Below are 19,555 nucleotides of genomic sequence, written 5' to 3'. Positions count from 1 at the left end.
ATATATACATATACCTTATGTAATAAAATTTTGTAATTTACCCCTATTTTTAATAATTATAATTATTATGATTATTAAATTAATAACAATAGATTGTCACAGTTTAAGGTTGAAACCTGTGTCTGTGACAATCATAAAATAAAACAAAACGTATACATAAAAAATTATAAATTTTTATTATTAACATTTATCATTAACAATGAATACCTTAAATGTGGATTTAAATAAAGTAATAAAAAATAAACAGTTAAAATCTGTAAAGTTGTTAAAAAAAGAAGAGTAGTTGAACAGTAGTTGAAGAAGCATCCATATATCTATATATCTCTCTCTATATATATATATATATATATGCATGATATCATAAAGATGATGTCATCGCACACATCATTGAGCTGCTTTACCTTCAAGCGTAACGCTTGTGAAATGAATACTGCTATCTCCGTGGCTAATTCCTGCCTACACCTCTTTACGACGCCTGGAGCACAAGAACATTTTATCATCTTATTTTTCTGAATAGTACTGATAAGGATTTAAAAATATCCTTGTGCTGAGGACTGAAGCTTCGTTCAGCTCTCTCAAAGATGGTTATGTTTGCTGTGTGTCACTTGAGCTTCGTCTTTCTCAAGGAAATGCACACACACAAAATATGGGGTCTTTCAAAAAATGCACAAAGACAACAAATCTCTCTCTCCAAGAGAAAGAAATGAGCATTGAAAAGAGGCGAAGAGAAGAAAATGAAGAAAAAGCTACAGCTGTACTGTTGGAGTGTGTCTCTCCGTCTGTTCAGCTGCTGAGGAACTTCGATGTATCCTTCCTCTCCTCTGGCTGTATAATGGAGCATTATGGGAAGGGCTGTTATTCTGTACGGCTCTGGATGAAAATGCTTCCCCACAATTTCTTATTAGGGCCAAGCAGCTGGGGCTCCCATTTAGAGATGTGAAACGGCGTTTCATATTCGGTTTTCCTGTCTCACAGATGTTAAAACAACATATCTGAGATTTTACGGTTCATGTCTTAAGACAAAAGTGTCGCGCACCCACACCCTCCTCACAAATGTGCCTTTATTCTGTCCTCGCCGCATGCCGTAAATATTTTTACTGACTTTATGAAATAAATGAACAGCAAACGATAAGTGGTCAAATCAAGGACAACAGTGATCTACTGTACAGCAGGGCGCAAAAGTCCAAAATCAAAATTAAACCTGGAAAGTAGTAGGATTTTGAATATTATATAAACATTGAGACTTTATTACTTAAAATACATATATAAATAAATAAATAACACATATATATATATATATATATACACACATACATACATAAATATAAATATATATATATATAGTAGCCTCTTAGGCTCACCAAAGCTGTATTTATAACAAATTGAGTAAAAACAGTAATAATGTGGAATTATTATTAAAGTTTTCTATTTGAATAAATGTAGAATTGTATAAATTACTTAAATAAACAGTTACACTGCATAACTTTTTTTGTGGAAAAATTGTGGGATTTGTTTTAGGATATTTTGATGAATAGAAAGTTCAAAAGAACAGCATTTATTTGAATCTGAAATCTTTTGTAACATTATAAAAAATAAAAAAAAACTTTAGTGTCAATTTGGATCCATTTAATGCTTTGTTGAGCAACAGTATTAATTTCTTGCTTACCAAAATTTTTTAAACAGTACTGTATATATATATATATATATATATATATATATATATATATATATATATATAAATAAAATTATTATAATTTTTTTTTTCTTTTTTTTTTTATACAGATTATTAACATATATTAATAATCTGTAAAATAAAATATAGATTTGTTCCTTATTATTCGCAAAAAAAAAAAAAAAAAAATCCACTACTGTATATCACTAAATACACTGGCTATTGGTATCAGACAAACTTCCCATTTCGATTCATCCCTGATAAACGAAAACAAAGAAACAGCGGTCTTAAAGAGACAAAGTCTGTCCAGTAGACCTGCGTATACTTTTCCTCATCTCATCAGAATCATTCTCACCTGTTTGTCGCTCAGCAGATAGATGTACTGATAATCTGGACTGAACACCATGTCACGGAGAATCGGGCTTCCCTCCATGACGGTGACGGTCTCGTACAGCAGAGCGTTCACAGAAGGCGGCGGTACACCATCCACTCGAATCTGAAAAGAAAACCAAAGTTTGAGTTAAACTCAACATGGAGGCAAAACTTTACTTTACTTTCATAATGCACATACGATCCATCAGTCTTTGTCATTTTTCATTAACAGGTAAAAAAAATTCAGTATCCTCCTATACTGTAAAAGTTGTAGATAAAACCATAATGGAGTATGTTTAAAAAAAAAATTTTTACATTTCACGTTCAATTCTTTGCTAATTTTGTTTCTTTGTTAATATTTGTGAAATTTACTAGCAAGATGATTGAAAATGTTTTCACCACCACTGGACTCTCAAATCACCTGACTGTATTCTATTACCGTATTTTTCGGACTATATGTCGCACCTAAGTATAAGTCACATCAGTCCAAAAATACGTAATGATGAAGAAAAAAAACATAAGTCGCACTGGACTATAAGTCGCACTTATTTAGAACCAAGATAAAACATTACCATCTCCAGCCACGAGAGGGCGCTCTATGCTGCTCAGTGCTCCTGTAACCTACCCCTGAAAACATAGAGCGCCCTCTTGCAGCTGGAGACGGTAATGTTTTCTCTCGGTTAATTTCTCTTGGTTCATCTCTCTAGGTTCGTGTCAACTTAATTTAGATAAATAAGTCGCACCTGACTATAAGTCCCAGGACCAGCCAAACTATGAAAAAAAGTGTGACTTATAGTCCGAAAAATAAGGTATTCAATCAAAACAAATAAAGCCACACCTTAACTTATTTACTCACTGAACATACTTGGATCACAAAAAAACGGCAGAAACATTTTCTCAGACTACATTTTCAAATAATACTTATTTTACTGTGATTTTACCGCTCACAGTGTTTCTGGCTGGCAGCATATCATCACTTAAAGACACACGCAGTATTATAATCTCATGAATGCAGAATTCTTGGGCTGACCTAGAAAACGAAGGCAGAACTTTGAGTGAACACAGGCCGGCAGCGTGATCAGATGTGTGATAAAAATCAATTACATTTTAACATCACACACACACACACTCGAACTCCCGCTGCCTCATCATTAGCAACTGCTCTGTTTCCTCACACTGATAATTAGTGTAGTTGAGCTTGCTGTGTAAAAAGAACGCTCTAAATATGTCAAATTCAAAACATCTTTGAAGTGACGACTGAGGCGGAAAAAAACACAGAGAGCGGCTGACAACCACATTTAAAGTCAGAGAGCTCACCTATCTCCCGCACGCCTCGGTCTTAATCAATTCTGATGGCAATGTGATAGGAGATTGAAATGAGGCTATAAAGTAAACTAAACTCTCACCGAAAAGGTATGGAATGCCATTTGGGAAACGACAGAGTGATCAAAATGACAAGAAGAAGTGAAAGAAGGTGCGAAGCAGAAAAGACACCCGAAACAGATGCATTGGCAGCGGACTTGGGCCGTCTCCTAAATATCTGGGTCGGTCTGAAGTGACAAACATCGTTAGTCTGTTAATTAGCTGCCTCCTCATTGCAGCAGTTGCAGTAATTAGGGTTGACAAGGTGGCATCAATTAGTCGAAGCCTGCCATATTGGGTGTCACATATCGCCGGCCAAGTCAGAGCCCACGTCTCCCCGGGCAGCAGGACAGAAGGCCTAGAAACATGACGGACTCTTTCTGAGATTCGTCAATTCATTGGCCACCAGCTGTAGTGTCGCTTTTCGCAGCCTTCGGCTACAGAGTCCCCTCGTTTAAACGGATCGGTTTAACACCAGACGCCAGGTTTTGCGATACCCTCGTGGACTCGTGGATTTAATTCGCAAAGTAGATTCCAGATTTATGGAATAGGACACCACAAAGTGAACCAAGTTTAGGACTAGTTTAAACAACGGAGGCTGCTCAGTGTCTGATATGAGCTGAGCTTCGTTTCTGAAACATCTACGCTGGTCAAACTCTGAGGAAACCATCTGTGGCTACTTCATGTGAGTCTCTCAAACAAATCAAGATGCTGAGAAAATATTCTAGGACCTAACGGCAAAATAATGTAACGGAAATCACCATCACAAACACACACACACCGTTTCTCAATACTAAATAATGTTAATAAGTACTACGACTGTTTATATAAAAAAACTAGTTATTAAATAATAAAATTTAATGAACATTTAATGAGCAGCCATCATAAAAGTTGTGAGGCAATTCAGTCAAAAGGAGCAGCTGCTGATGCCCTGGAACTAACATCTCCAAAAACGTGAAAGTCAATTTTCAAACAGCTGTTATCTTTATTAACAAACTGCATATTTGAAGTCTTAAAAACTACATTCTAACCTAAAAAACTACATTCTGTGACACAAAAACTGGCTGAAACGGTTGGAGTTCTGTTATCACTAGAATATCACATGCGTAAAAAAGGCTCTCAGCCAATCATTTGTAGGACAATAAATAATTGTTGCATATATATATATATATATATATATATATATATATATATATATATATATATATATATATATATATATATATATATATATATATATATAATATAAAGAGCAATAATATTATGGAAATATATTATATAATTTCAGTTTATACAATTTATATATACATGGATATACACACACAATGTACATTATATTGTATTTCACACACATGTTTGTGTGCATATGTTTGTGTTTGTGTTTACTTAATATAAATGAGATCAAATATAAATCACACCGCACAAACTTAAACCACAACATGCATTCAAAATGTAATAAAAACATCTGAAATTGTGAACTTACAATGTTGCATTCAGAAATGAAACCATGCACAATGATCTCTGCAGTGTTTGCTAATCAGACAATCTCGAAATGGCCAAATATTGACAGATTGGAGTAGAACTAGATTAAATGCGTCACAGTGAGCTAAAAAAAACTCTTATTTTAAACTTCAAGAGAAAAAAATTACTTCTGCCACAAACTAAACATACTTTATGCCAAGCACCGAGTGCTCTTTCTGCCTAACTACAGCTTCCATCCATCAACACTAATGCAGGGGAGGAACATGGGAGAGTGGAGGAACTTTTACACTGGATTAGAGGAACGAACAGCCGTAGCATTGATTGTTCTGGGGTCTGTTAGCCAAAATCACACTGAAATCTCAAAGATATCCATCGAAAGTCTGTGAATGGGGACGATGGGCTACAAAAATACCAGCACCATTCAGACTGGACGAGCGCTACCCTGCAATCAGGTGCACTTTTCTGCCTGCCTTAAAAAAAAATAAAAAATCAGTGGTGAACTTAAATGGCTTTCAGGAGGGTATGTTTTTAAGATGTGTACTCTTCTCTCTAGGCGGGGATGTCCTCACGGTGCACTTAAGTGTTTGAAATGCAGAAGGCTTGCTCAGCCTGCCGAGAGCTGACCCCACAACAACATCAAGCGCCTCAGATGAGGGTAATTGGAATTTAGATAAATATTACCTTCCCCCCTCAGACTCTAAAATGATACCAGGGTAGAGTTGCCTGCCTATCCATCGATTAATTAACCCTCCGGAGTCGTAGCCTGAACACTGCAACGAGCGACCGGAAGACTGACGGGTTTGAACGTAGCCCAATTTTTCCTTCATCGATCACAAAGTGGACAAAGAGAAAGAGGAAATTACTATAGCAGGAGAATTTTTTTGCTCATTTGGGTGCTTGTTTTTTTATCGATCTGAAGTCTCTGTGAGAGCCACTGCTTTAAGGACTGGGTGAATGAAGCTCTTAAGTGGAGCTGGAAGGATGTCCAACTATTATTTCTGCAAGGACAAGAGACAACAAGAGCCTCTCTATATATTTTTTAAAATTATTCAACAATAATCAGCTATTATGGTAAAATTTTTGATAGACCACAAACATTGTAAAATTTCATAAAATACAGTATGTTAGAAAAATCTATTTTGAAAAAAAGAACAAATACATGAAAATATGATGAAGTATGCTTAGAACCATTACAGTCAGCAACTTCAAAAATCTATTTAAATAAATAACAAAAATAATGCGTTTAAGTGTTCAATAACTGATACGTATTGTTTGATATTTGTTCTGCATTAAAAAAAAAGTAATAATTTTTACAATAAATATGAAATTATGCCAAATTAAATTATGCAAAATTAAAGCATTCAAGTTTTTATATTGTTAAAAACAAAAAATATTGGTCAAACCAATTAATTATTAGTATTTCTCCATATATAACAAATCTGAAATATATATGTTCTAACAGAAAATTCAAGAAACATGTTCAATGTTGATATATTTGAAAAATAATTGCAAAAATAATAATTATATATGTGTGTGTGTGTGTGTGTGTGTGTGTGTGTGTGTGTGTGTGTGTGTGTGTGTGTGTGTGTGTATGTGTGTATGTGTGTGTGTGTAATGTGGACACTTTTTAAAACAATCTGAAGTAGGGCTGGGCGATATATAAAAAAAAATTATATCTCGATATTGTCAATTTTTTTACGATATTCGATATATATCTCGATATGTTTGCATTTGCATTTAAATAATAAAAAAACATGATTTTCTTTTGCCCATAAAAAAAACACACACACACAAAAAAACAATTTAGATTAAACAGCTTATTTAAGCAGTTAAAAAAATCTATACCAATAGATCACTTACTGCTTTTTATTAAATGAATACATGTAGGCCTATATGTAACTGAAGCAGTGCAAATTAAGTACAGAAAGTGCATTCTGTCAACTTTTTAGTGGATGCAATTCACAATTTATACTATACAACTGGGATAAGTATTTTATTAAAAAATTTTTAACAAGTTTTTAAGCTAAGAACACAAGTCTGTCAACTGTCTGCGGTTTTAAGAGAAGCTCTGTGGCATGAAACTATGTTCCTACTGACATTAAAAACCCTCTTAGATGGGGAGCTAGTTGCTGAAGCACATAGCTATTTCTTATATATAAATATATATAAATGAATACCAAAGACTTTTGCATTCTCTCTGTCTATATTAAGGAAACTGGTAAACATATCAGTGAAATTCCCCAATAGTAATTCCAATTGGCCATAGCCTGTTTCTCTATTCAAACATCAGCGGTCGAGTGAGTGCATTTATTTTGCGATCACAAATGCAAACAATACAGTTGAGATATCACGACAGAACACAGACCGGCTGAATGACGCTTTCATTAGATCGCTCAATTCCAGTTTGTTAGTGTTTTCAGATTATCGTCGGCGGCTCTTCCGTGAGCCGTGAGTGAGCACGTGCGCATGGTTGCCAGATTGCATAAAATAAGCAAACACCGGGCAGAAAATGTGTCCTTGTAACAGTGGGGCTCTGATTCGGAGATTTAAACTCTTGTTATCTGGCAACCGCTATCATTAAGCTCTCGTAGTAGCGGGGCGTAGAGCAGTTACAGGTTCCTTTTTTGGACATTCGGCGCATTCTTTTGGGAAAGAATGCTTGAATTTGAAATATTCGATATTCACGATATATTCAAAAATTATTCCGATACTATCGCTAATATTCGATATATCGCCCAGCTCTAATCTGAAGACTTTTATTTACTTGCTTTTGTTTATTGTTATTATTATTGAATTTTATTGTGAAATGCTTTGTGTCATCAAAGTGTGGAATCTTGAAAAAATATAAAACTAAATACATTATATAGAACCTTTCAAGGTTACACACTTTGATGACACAAAATATTTCACAATAAAATTCAATAATAATAATAAACAAAAGTAAAAACAAGTCTAAAGAGTTGTAAAAAATGTCCACAGATCTTAAGTCCAGGACCTTATGATTAGGCACTACAACCTCAAAAGCACAAAATAATATATAAAAAAGATCAAACAGAATTTTGGAGATGTCATAATCTTTACCATCCAGTCTGCAACACACAGCTTTCGGCCTCCACAAATTAGCTTTAAAACCCAGAATGCCTTTTAACAGAAAAAGAGAAAAAAAGCTAATAACTAAACTGCAACAAGTAACGTGTGTGTATGAATGAATGAGACACGGAGAGGGTGTGAGAGACATGCTGCTGACTAACACCACTGACATACGGGGAGGAGGGACGGCCCACCAGAGCTTCATTTATCACTCACATCAAAGAGTGAGAAGAGAGAAAAAAAACAGTGAGAGAAAAGAGTCAAAGACACGACAGAGTGCTAGCGGAGTGATAGATCGCAGGATAAAATTGGATTTTGTAAAACAGAAGACAAGAGGACGGTCTGAAAACTCAATCACAATGTAATGACAACATACAATGATGTGAGAATCCCAACTACGGAATGATCCTCGTAAAACACCGTAATGAGCCAACACGACACGTACATGTACAGCACATCCACATCAGCTAGCTGAGAATGGCACAAGCTGTTAACATGTGGTCTTATTTAAAAGGGGTTTATTTTAAACCACAGCAAGGTTTATGTTTTTATTGGCTCAGCCGAATGATTCATAGCACAGAGTTGTGTTGTTCTACTGAGCGAAAGTCCCAGACATCCCAGTTTAACGTTACTTTGTTTTCTTTTGGACATGGGATATTACAATAGTAACAGAGCAAAAATCTAAAGACACGGCAGTAGAAGATAAACTCCTGAGCTGTTGCAAATGCTGCACATCTGAGACACATTTAAAAGAAGTTAAAACCAGAAATTACATTGCAGTTAATAAAAAACATCACTTCATCAGCAATACACTGAATTAATAAAATTAATGAAAAATAATACTTATAATAAACTGCTGTTGTTTTCATAAAAAATTTAAAAAATAAAAAAATAAGAGAAAATAATTCTAAAACAACAGTAAAAACAATTATTATTTTAAAAATGCTAAATATCAAATACTTAAAGTATTATAGTAAATGGATTTGAAATTAAATATAGTCTTTATGAATAAATGAATAATAATAAAACGTCTATTATTATTATTATTATTATTAAGAATAAATATATAAACAAACTGGATCCAAGATTTCAGGTAAATTCTTAGCATCAGCAAATGGATTTAAATCATTAATGACTTCAAATATACATAGGTACGAATAGGGTCCGAAACTTTTAAGGTTTATACATAAAGAAAAAAAGACCATAAAAGTTGTCCATATAATTTGCACACTATGGGTCTCATTCATAAAACACGAATTTTTGTGTAAATTGTGTGTAAAGTGGTTCTGGCGTAAATTTCTGGATTCATTAAAATGTTCGTATTTTCCAAATGTTAGTTAGTACGAAATAAATCTACACCTGCTCCCAGCCACGCGTAAATAGTGCGTTTAACATCTGAACGTTTTGCTCATTAATACGGTTGCATTTTAATTCACCTTAATCGGGTACATATTTACACAGCATTTTGAAAAAAATATTATATATAGTAATTAAATGGTTTTTTTTTCACTTCTGGGACTGTTCGATTAACAGATGAAACTCCATTAACTGCATCTGTAATACGCTGCCAAGCTTCCTTTTTTTTTGGGACCTGATCTGGCACTATGTACGCTTGAAAATAAAACGTGGCGTTTTGAATGAACTTCTGATAACAAAACTTCAATTTCTGCAGCTGAGAATTTTTTATTTTTCATTCGCTTTTGAGGAGCGAATCCTTCGTTTGGTGTCATAATATGATGCTCATATATAGTAGTCAGTTGGATTTAATGGGCGGGATTTATGGTAATTGAGAATGCGCGTGCATGTGCGTCCCATTTATGACTGATTGGAATTCATTAACACACACACACATTTCACTATCACATCTGACTTTTACGAAGTATTTGAGAATCAGGAGAAGAGTTTTCGGGAAGGTCTCTTTACGCGCAAATGACTCACATATTTACTCGTATATTTACGAATGTTTCATGAATGAGACCCCATTTCTTTAGTTTGAGGAACTGACCAAATTGTTTTTTATTTATCTACTGATATTCATCAGTAGAACTGGATCATTAAGTTAATAAGTGAGTTGAACTCAAGAGTCGGATCCGTTCGATTCATGAATGAATCACTGATTCAATGAAAAGATTCGACTCAAAAGAACGATTCACAATAACGAATCAGGCATAGCTTAACTTTTAAGGTTATTTTGTATCTTTTAGGTATTTAAAACATCTTATCTTGTGTTCAATGGAAGAAAGTCTGTTTTTCCTTTTTGGGTGCACTATTCCTTTAAAAAAAAAAAAACAACAACACATATCACCTTTACACTCTTCCACCTTCAACCAAACACTTTGCATTGCTGTTCCCAGGGAACTCTTCCTGCTCTCCACACACCGCAGTTAAAGGTGATCACAGAGGTAAATGAGATATATTTTACTCTCCCGTGTCAAGACAGGAATGACGGTATATTACACTGTTGCTTTTACATTACATCTGCCCCATCTTCAACCTTTTTGGGTTCACTTTAGTCTTTAAAAATGGTCTCTGATTCCGTGTCGAGCCAGATCTATTTTACATGTGCACCCCAGTAATGAAAAAAGCCCCCCACGGTCTCAGAAAATGAGGTCAAAATCTTCAAGCTGCAAATTCATCCTCTTATAGAAGAGTGGAGGAGACAAAAGCGTTGCACCCCAGGAACCGAACAAAGGGTCTGTAATTCAATTAGTCTCCTTATCCCATTCCCTCAGATCTGGCCATTTGTGGAGACGGGCCTCGCTGACAGAGTTTACGCCATCAACACCTGCGTTGTCTCTCTCTATCCTAACAAATACGAGCAACTAAACCATCAACATCCTCATCCTCTGCGGCTGCGGGCACTTTCTACCACATTCCGTGACCTTTGACCTTTCCTGACCTCTGAACTCTGTCACCAAGATCCGTTGGGCGTCTGTGCATGGTTTGGTTTTAAAGGTCACATGATCCACAGCACTTAACGCTTTCAGAAATGCACACAGAAAGGCATTATGGGAAAGGAATGCTGTGGTGTGGTAAACTAAGTCTTGTGCGGTACGACTACATGTCCTTTAATGCCCTTCACCCTCTACCAGTTTCACTCAAACAGCAATTACTCAGATTCAGTCATGTATACCAGCCTCTGCATAATGCCCAAATTACAAGCTCACAATCGCTGGAATGTTTTATCAGGAACAACCTTTCAGTTACCATTTAGTGTTGGTTTCGGATATCCGTATAGGGAATAAAAACTGCAAAAAAATGCCTGCACACTGTTCCGGGTGTGTGTGAGTGTTCACTATTCACTGCTGTGTGTGTGTGCGCGTTTGAATACAGTGCACAAATTCCAAGTATTGGACACCACACAAATACACGTTCTGTCACTTTCACTTTATTCCTTTGAAAACTTACATGTTACATTTTAATTTAACATTTAATTTAACTAGGTAAAAGCATATTTGAAAAGCTCCAGAGTAAAACAATAAAAATTTAATTTATCAATTTTATAGTGTTAATTTTATTATTGTATTAATAAAATATTATTATAATCAACAATAACATTACTATGTATTCTTTATTATTTTTTATTTTTTATTATCATCATCTTCATCACTAATAATAACATTATCATTATTACTATTAATGATTTATTTCTATATATTTATATTTATATTTACTTGAAGCATGTTCACTCTTGTTTAATTCTGCTTAATAATAATATTAGTAATATTTTTGTCGCTAATAATATTAAATCATATTTTTACTATTAGTATTATGCAAATGTAATATTTACATTTTTATTTACCCAAGGTAAATGTTTACTCTAGTTTACTCCTGATTCAGGTGTTCATAATAAAAATAACAGACCATAATGATAATAATATTAATAATAATAATAATAATTATTATTATTATTATTATTATTATTTTCTTATTTATTTCTACTGAGAAATAAGCATTATATAGTCGCTTAATATTCACTCAGCTATCTCTAAAGCTTACTTGAATTTGCTTCATTAAAAAAAAAAAAAAAACGCTTAATTGCATAAAGAAATTTTTTCTTAGTAAAAACAATGCTAAATGCTGCTCACAGCCTGTAATAAATACTTGATGTTTATAAATCTCACAAATTCACTCAATGGCATGGCAGAAAGCTCATTTTGGGCCCAGCATTCTTCTTGTTCCTATCCAATTATTCTCTCTATCTCTGCGAAAAACGGCCACCAAAACAAATGGCTGAATTAAAAACAAAAGGCAGAGGCATCATCTGAAACGCGGTGATTTTGTAAATCCCTGCAGGTGCACAGGTGGGACGTGCTGGCAGCAGAAGCAGGGATTTGGGATTTGGGTTCAGGCATCTCATGGGCTGTCACACTGAGCAGAACGAGTGTAGACAGGAATGTTACTTCTCTCACACGCTTGTCACGGGCCAGAGACCAGTCAGGCTTCTCTGATCACTGCGGACCTGCTGCTCAGGTGCTGGATCCCAGCCAAGGGACCGTCAGCAAACGCACCTCTCATCCTACAGAAGAGAGAGGGACTCTAGGACTCTTGCTGTAGGGAGAGCGGGAAGTAAAATGGTTCGCCAAATTAATCTAGAAATTCAAAATTAGATCATTTCGGTCACATGGCCATAAATCTCAAAAGATTCCATCACATGCATCTGTGATGGAATGTGATTAATTAAAATTATTTCTTATGCCAAAAGCTTTGTATTTATGTCTACAGGTCCAAAATTAAATATCACAACAAACCCATCTAAATCTTATGGCTTAAGATCATTAAATGCATTTTTACCCAAAATAATAACAATGGAGTAAAGTGCACAACAGATTATCCTGACTAGTGACTTAGAAAAATAAAAATAGGAAAAATTCATAATAATAATATTATATTATAATAATATAATAATATTCATTATTATTAGTAGAAGTATAATTTATTTATCTACTCAAACCAAATGTATAATGTTATTTGCTCCCACAACTGTAATATTATTATTACTACTATAAGTAGCAGTATTTATTTATATATATATATATATTTTTTTTTTATTCATAAATGACATCAATCCAGTAAATTACAATCCAGTAATTACCTTGACTACTGACAGGAAATTATGAATTATTAACCATTCAAATTAATACTATGAATACACATGTGAAATATACACTAACAATAGTATTAGTATTACAAATACTTGAAAAAATCTTGAAAACTGTATACATTATATTAAACTATTCTGGACATGCAACATGTTTTGGCTGGTTTAGAAACATGCAAATAATGTACGAGAAAAGTTTAAACATTTATTCTTCATGTATATGAAAATATAAACATTGCTCTTTTTTTTTTTTTAAAGAAAATATATATTTTATGGTCTTTAGATACTGCCTTTGAATTTCAATTGAAAACTGACATCCTGAAATATAATTAAGGATATTCATTTCACCCTGGCCTGGTCTCATTTCTCCTTGCCTGGAGGACAACTTCGGCAAAAAGTGGCACAGGTTACCCCACTCACCTAGACTTGAGCTCTTTTGTTGGCATTCCAAGAAAAAAAAAAGATGGAAAGAAAAACACAGGTCAAATTTTGCCAAACGACCCCTTAGAGACTTCTTGAATTCCAGCATAAGCTTATTAACCTCTCCTGCCCAGATCCAGACAGAGGCAAAGCCAACAAGAAACCACACTTAATCCAACAATTAATCACGCAGGAAATTGTGTGGTTGCTTTTGCACATCCATGCCGCAACACACAACACACACGCAGGAGTGTGCATGCTTTGTATGCATCGGCACGTCGTCTGTGATGTGTTCGGAGTTGAGGGTCTATGTTTATGTTAGCATAAAAAGTTCAGCACAAATCAGACAGAGTTTCCATGGCATTAACCCCGTCTGGCTTGCTGTTCTACTTTGAAATATAAAAGGCGATGTCTATTCAGGCCTGAGACTGAGAACTACTTCATTCACAAAGGGAAGTCAATTACAGCTTTGCTTTGTCAGGGGAAAAAAAGAAAAAAAACAAACAACAAGCATCAGGGTGAGAAGAAATGTATGAATTTTTCAACCCAAACGCTGATGGATGACGATGCAAATCTACGTTGAAGCCTGAGACACAGGAAATTTAAATTGCCATTCCAGCCGTTTTTTGTTTGGACACAGTTAGTGGCGAGAGGCAGTGTGACTGAACTATTTTCAGCAGGTTATGAGTAAGTAATTGTTGTCCAAAACAATAATTACAAAAGGGGGTTTCACATACAAACCTCTCTCATTTCATTTCAGGTCTAACATGAACATAAACTCTCGCTTAAGCAATCGAAGTCACAATATGGTTGATTTTTTGCATTGTTTAATAAGACTATCAATGCAGATTGTTTCAGAAAGGTGTATGATTTATGATTTTTCCCTAATACTTACTGAAACAAATTAACATTAAAAATGTCTGAGGATGAAAATAACAGAGAACACCTAGCAACCACATAGCAACACCCTGGCAACAACTGAAACAAATTAACATTGAAAACACCTAGGGATCAAATTAACATCACATAGGAACCACATAGAACCCTCAAGCAACCACAAAGCAACACCGCGACAACCACTCGCAACATTCTAGAAATCCATTTTTTTTAAAGTCACACTACTATTTTAACCATTTTCTTTCTGATAACACTGTAAACAAAAAAGTGAACATGATATATTACTTGCTTTTACTAAAAAAAGAAAAAAAAATCATAATCCTTAACATCATGTATTAAACTTCCGCACATAACACTTCCTACACATTAATATTCGTCCAAATCATGTGGCTTTTAGCAGAAATGTGTAATTACTTATCTAACAGAATATGTTGACTGAATTTTTTTTTACAAATACATTAAAGGGACAGTGCACCCAAAAATAAAGCAATAAGCCCCAGGAAGCTTTCACAAAGCTTCACAAAAAAGGTCTCACAAAATAAAACTGAGGAAATAAAGTGCAATGATATTAATAAAAACAATATTCTTCCACCAAACAATATATGTGGTTGCAACAAAGTGCTTGCCAAGCAACAGACAAATGTAAACAGGTGTATCCACCTTTTTCCTGACGTAAAAATGGACGCCACCATTTGTAAATTCTTTGGGTCTAGCTTCTGGTCTCATTTGCGTCCAGCTATTTTTAGCTGTACAAAACAGTTTGTTTTGCTGCTTGATATTGGCAACTGATGTTTCCTATCATATTATTTTAATCTGTTATCTTAATTAAGAACACACTGGTTTGTACTGCAAACAGTTTTACCGTTTACTGCACATTGTTATTCTCCTCGCTATTTATCTATAGCGGCTAATGAAACTAAAGTCTCACCCATAGGCTTACTTTGGTAACACGTTGAGGAAAAAGGTGGATATTTGTAAAGTAATTTACAACAGCTTTGAACGTGGTTTAGCCAATCAGAATCAAGGACTGGAACTATCCATTTTATAATAACAATTTTGTCATAATTTGCTCAACCTCAAGTTGTTCCAAAACTGTATGAGCTTCTTTCTTCTGTTCAGCACAAAGGAAGACATTTGAAGAATGTTGGTAACCAAACACTTGCTGGTAGCCACTGAAATCCATAGTATGTGCATAGGGGGTGCTATGGAAGTCAGTGGCTACCAGCAGCTGCTCGATTACCATCCTCAAAATATCTTCCTTTGTCCTCAACAACTTGAGTAAATAATGACACATTCTACCAATTTCACCATTTCCCTCATCAATCAATCAATCAATCACCTTTATGTATATAGTGCTTTAAACGAAATACATTGCATCAAAGCACTGAACAACATTCATTTGGAAAACAGTGTCAATAATGCAAAATGATAGTTAAAGGCAGTTCATCATTGAATTCAGTTATGTCATCTCTGTTCAATTTAAATAGTGTCTGTGCATTTATTATTCACAAACTCATCATGCTTCGAGCTGCACGATTAATCAAAATAAATCACAAAGCCATTAGGCAGAAGCAGCGATTGTCATGTGCATCTTTCAGTGAAGCACGGTTCTGTTATCAAGCAGTAAATCCCCATCTGAAGGCCAGAGGGCGCTCTTGCGCTGAAACTCCAAATACACCTCGCAGAAGAAACCCAGGAAATCCCTATAACGGTTGCTTTCATTAATTAAACGAGGCTAATAAACACATGACTACGACAATAATATGGTTTATCTGAGTTCATCTTATCATAATTTCTTATAATGCAATGCTAATCGACATAGCCTTTTTTCACTGCTTAGAATACTAGGAAATATGCTGCGTGCCTTATTCTGTGTAAAAAGCCACATCAACTCACAGAAGGATTTACTTCAAACACTTGACTGATGTTATAAAGAGAGTTATTAAATGTGGTATTTTCACATCCTTTCAGATGGAGCAGCATTTACTGTATTTTTCGGACTATAAGTCGCATCAGTCCAAAAATACATCATGACAAGGAAAAAAACATAAGTCGCACTGGACTATAAGTAGCATTTATTTAGAACCAAGAGAAAACATTACCGTCTACAGCCACGAGAGGGCGCTCTATGTTTATTAGGGGTAGACTACAGGAGCACTGAGCAGCATAGAGCGCCCTCTGGCGGCTGGAGACGGTAATGTTTTCTCTTGGTTAATTTCTCTTGGTTCATGTTAAATAAATTTTCATAAATAAGTCACACATGACTATAAGCCGCAGGACCAACCAAACTATGAATAAAAGTGCAAATTATATTCTGGAAAACACGGTACTACAAGGAGCTATAGTTCACTGAGAAGATACGCAAACATCTTTTATAATGGCTGAAAGATTTCTTCGATTTCATAATCACACGACTAATTCGTCTACGATCATGAACTTGATTTTGCGTAGCTTGTCAGTGAACTACGACTCTGTGTAGTAAATGCTGCTCCATCTGAAAGCAGGTGATGAAGATTTACTACACATCACAGAACCGGCTTTACTGACAATATGTGCATGACAAATCACATTCAAATAATCGTGCAACCCTAATCACGCTTTAAACGTAATAATATATGATGCTAATATTACAGGAAGATCACATCCTAATTTATCTCTTCCAGCACACGTTCTCAAGATTTGGGTTCGTGTTTCTGTTGACTGTGTTCATCCGAGGGATGAGATGCCGTCTTGCACACATCATTAAGTCAACAGCGCATCCCACTCATTACGTGTTGAAACAGTGTTTGGAATCAGGAAGGACAAACAATAATCATGTCGCCATGTTTGAGAGCAAACACAATTAATAGCTCACTCGCCATGCTGAAGTGCCCTTCGGGTTAACAAGACGCCGACGAGTGCTGTAGCGTGTTGGCTAACTGCTTCTAACGCTCGGACAGATTTGAATAATGACGCTACAATTTATTTAAACTGCATTAATTTATCTATTTGAAATTTTTCATTGCTCTTCCTCATGCTTTGGTGAAAAAGCCCTTAGTGAGAGTCATAAACAGCAGATCGATCAACGTAATGGGAGATTCCTGGCTTGATTTATCACTGGGGCACGATTAGCTAATCAAAAGACATGTAAATCAGGTTTAAGCCTCACATCTAAAAACTAAAAACAATTGATTAAAATATAGATTTCTCCTGTTTATTGTGCTCAGCCTGGCCTTGAAACCCAAAACTGTGACAAAAAAAAAAAAAACATTAGTGAGAGACTGAAGCTGTCCAGGTGGCTCTGTAGGCTTAAGACAGGCATATAAAATTACATGACGGGCATTCCATCCACTTTAAAGCTAAACAGAAAACCAGTCGCTGTGGTTTCCCCTCGTAAGTGACCAGAAAGAGCATCACATGCACCTTAAAAGTAGTTTTAAAGTGGTGAAGTAATCCTTTATGAAATCATCTTCATCTTCACCTGGGACAGTTCACCTACAAGTTGTTTCAAATCACTTTTATAACACAAAAAACATTCTGAGGAATGTGGGTAACTGAATAAATGCTGGCCCCTATAGAAGCTTGTTTCCACCATGAAATACAGAAATATATAATTGTAACTTTTTATTTTTTAGAATTGCACATCTACAACTCACAATTGCAAGTTATAAAGTCAGAGTTGTGGTATATTAGTTTGGAAATAAACATGCAAATCTGACTTCTCTCACAATTGCGAGTTTGTGTCGCGTAATTCTATTTTTCTTGCAACTGCGAGTTTATATATCCAGCAATTCTGACTTTATCAGAATTGCACGTTTATATCTCACAATTCTGACTTTATAATACACAATTGCAAGTTTATATCATGTAATTCTGACATTTCTTAGAATTTTGAGATATAAAAATCACAATTACAAGTAATAAAGTCTGACATCTCAATATTGCGAGTTTATATATCACAATTCTGACTTTAAATCATGCAATTGCAAATTTATATTCAGAATTGTGAGATATAAACTCATAATTGTGAGTAAATTGCCAGAACTGTGACATAAAAGTCGCAATTACCTTTTTTATTTTTATTTCCGAGATGCAAACAAGCGTCCATAGGTTCCCAGTGCCTTTCATAATACACAAAAAATATGATGAAGTCGGCAGGGACCAGAAACCACATTCTTCAAAATATTATTTTTTGTATTCAGCTGAAGAAATTCATACGGGTTTGGAACAACTTGAGGGTGAGTAAATGTTGGGTGAACTATCTCTTTAAGCAGCACCTCCTTATCAGAAACATCCAGATTTTCAACACCTAATGGAGCTACAGAATCCCAGACTTCCTGAATCCCTCAAAACAATCTGTGAATAACTCAATGCGATGGCAGCAAAGCACTTTGCAATAATTCCTCCATCAATTAAACTCAGTCGCTCTTTGTTTCCAGAGCTCTTCTTGGGTTTTAAGACACGCTGTGCCTTTAAATAGAAAAAAAGGAAAACCACGACAGCCGTTGTTCATTTCTGCCACAATGAAATTGGCACCTAAGTGTCGTTGGCTTTTGTTTATGTTGCTTTGTCAAGCAGACATGGAAGCGGGTGGAGAAAATGATTAGCCCCATTGTTAAGATTCTCTGTCCCTGCAACCCTGTGAGAAAAATGCACAGTAACCCCTCAGAGCGGCCAGCTTATACTTTTTACTACCTCCCAGCCCTAATAAAAGCACACACCGATACAGAAGCCATCCTATATATTTGTGGCTGACCCGAATTGGTTTTTCTGTGTGCTAAATAATTCAATTTGAGCCATCTGCAAGCTTTGTGATCTAATTCAGACCGTTTTCTGCAGGGCAGGCTGCTGTGCCCGAGATCTCGACAACATCTTTGAAGGATCGACAGGAATGGAAAGGAAGGATTAAGAAACGTCACGTCGGACAGCGAACGGCAGTTTATATCACTTAAAAAATCCAAAGCACGGTGGAGCTGTTGGCAGAGGTGTTAAGACTCTGAGTAATGCGCTAGACTGCCACTCGTTTGCGGATGACTCACTTGTTTGAACAAAAAGCAAGAGTTCACCAGCTCTTGGTCAATCTGGGAGCGAGTCAAAGCTTAATATTGACACAGACTTTCTATCAATACACAGTTCAGACACCGTATGCCCCTCTTGACTGACAGCCAGCTGAAAGAGCT

General features: G+C 35.4%; 1 protein-coding gene across 2 annotated transcripts in view; it reads right to left on the bottom strand.

Moving 5' to 3' along the window:
- The window catches only part of LOC128018939 (plexin A3-like), a 157,355-nt gene that overhangs the window by 90,413 nt on the left and 47,387 nt on the right, over positions 1 to 19,555 (bottom strand). For both annotated transcript variants that reach the window (XM_052604834.1, XM_052604835.1), the window contains exon 4: positions 2,028 to 2,168. In XM_052604834.1, the coding sequence (XP_052460794.1) occupies positions 2,028 to 2,168 (141 nt within the window). The remainder of the gene's footprint in view (positions 1 to 2,027; positions 2,169 to 19,555) is intronic.

The sequence above is a fragment of the Carassius gibelio genome, chromosome A8 (genome assembly GCF_023724105.1).
Source record: "Carassius gibelio isolate Cgi1373 ecotype wild population from Czech Republic chromosome A8, carGib1.2-hapl.c, whole genome shotgun sequence".
Taxonomy (NCBI): Eukaryota; Metazoa; Chordata; class Actinopteri; order Cypriniformes; family Cyprinidae; genus Carassius; species Carassius gibelio.
Note: the sequence above shows the minus strand (reverse complement) of the source record. Positions and strands in the feature narration are given on the sequence as shown.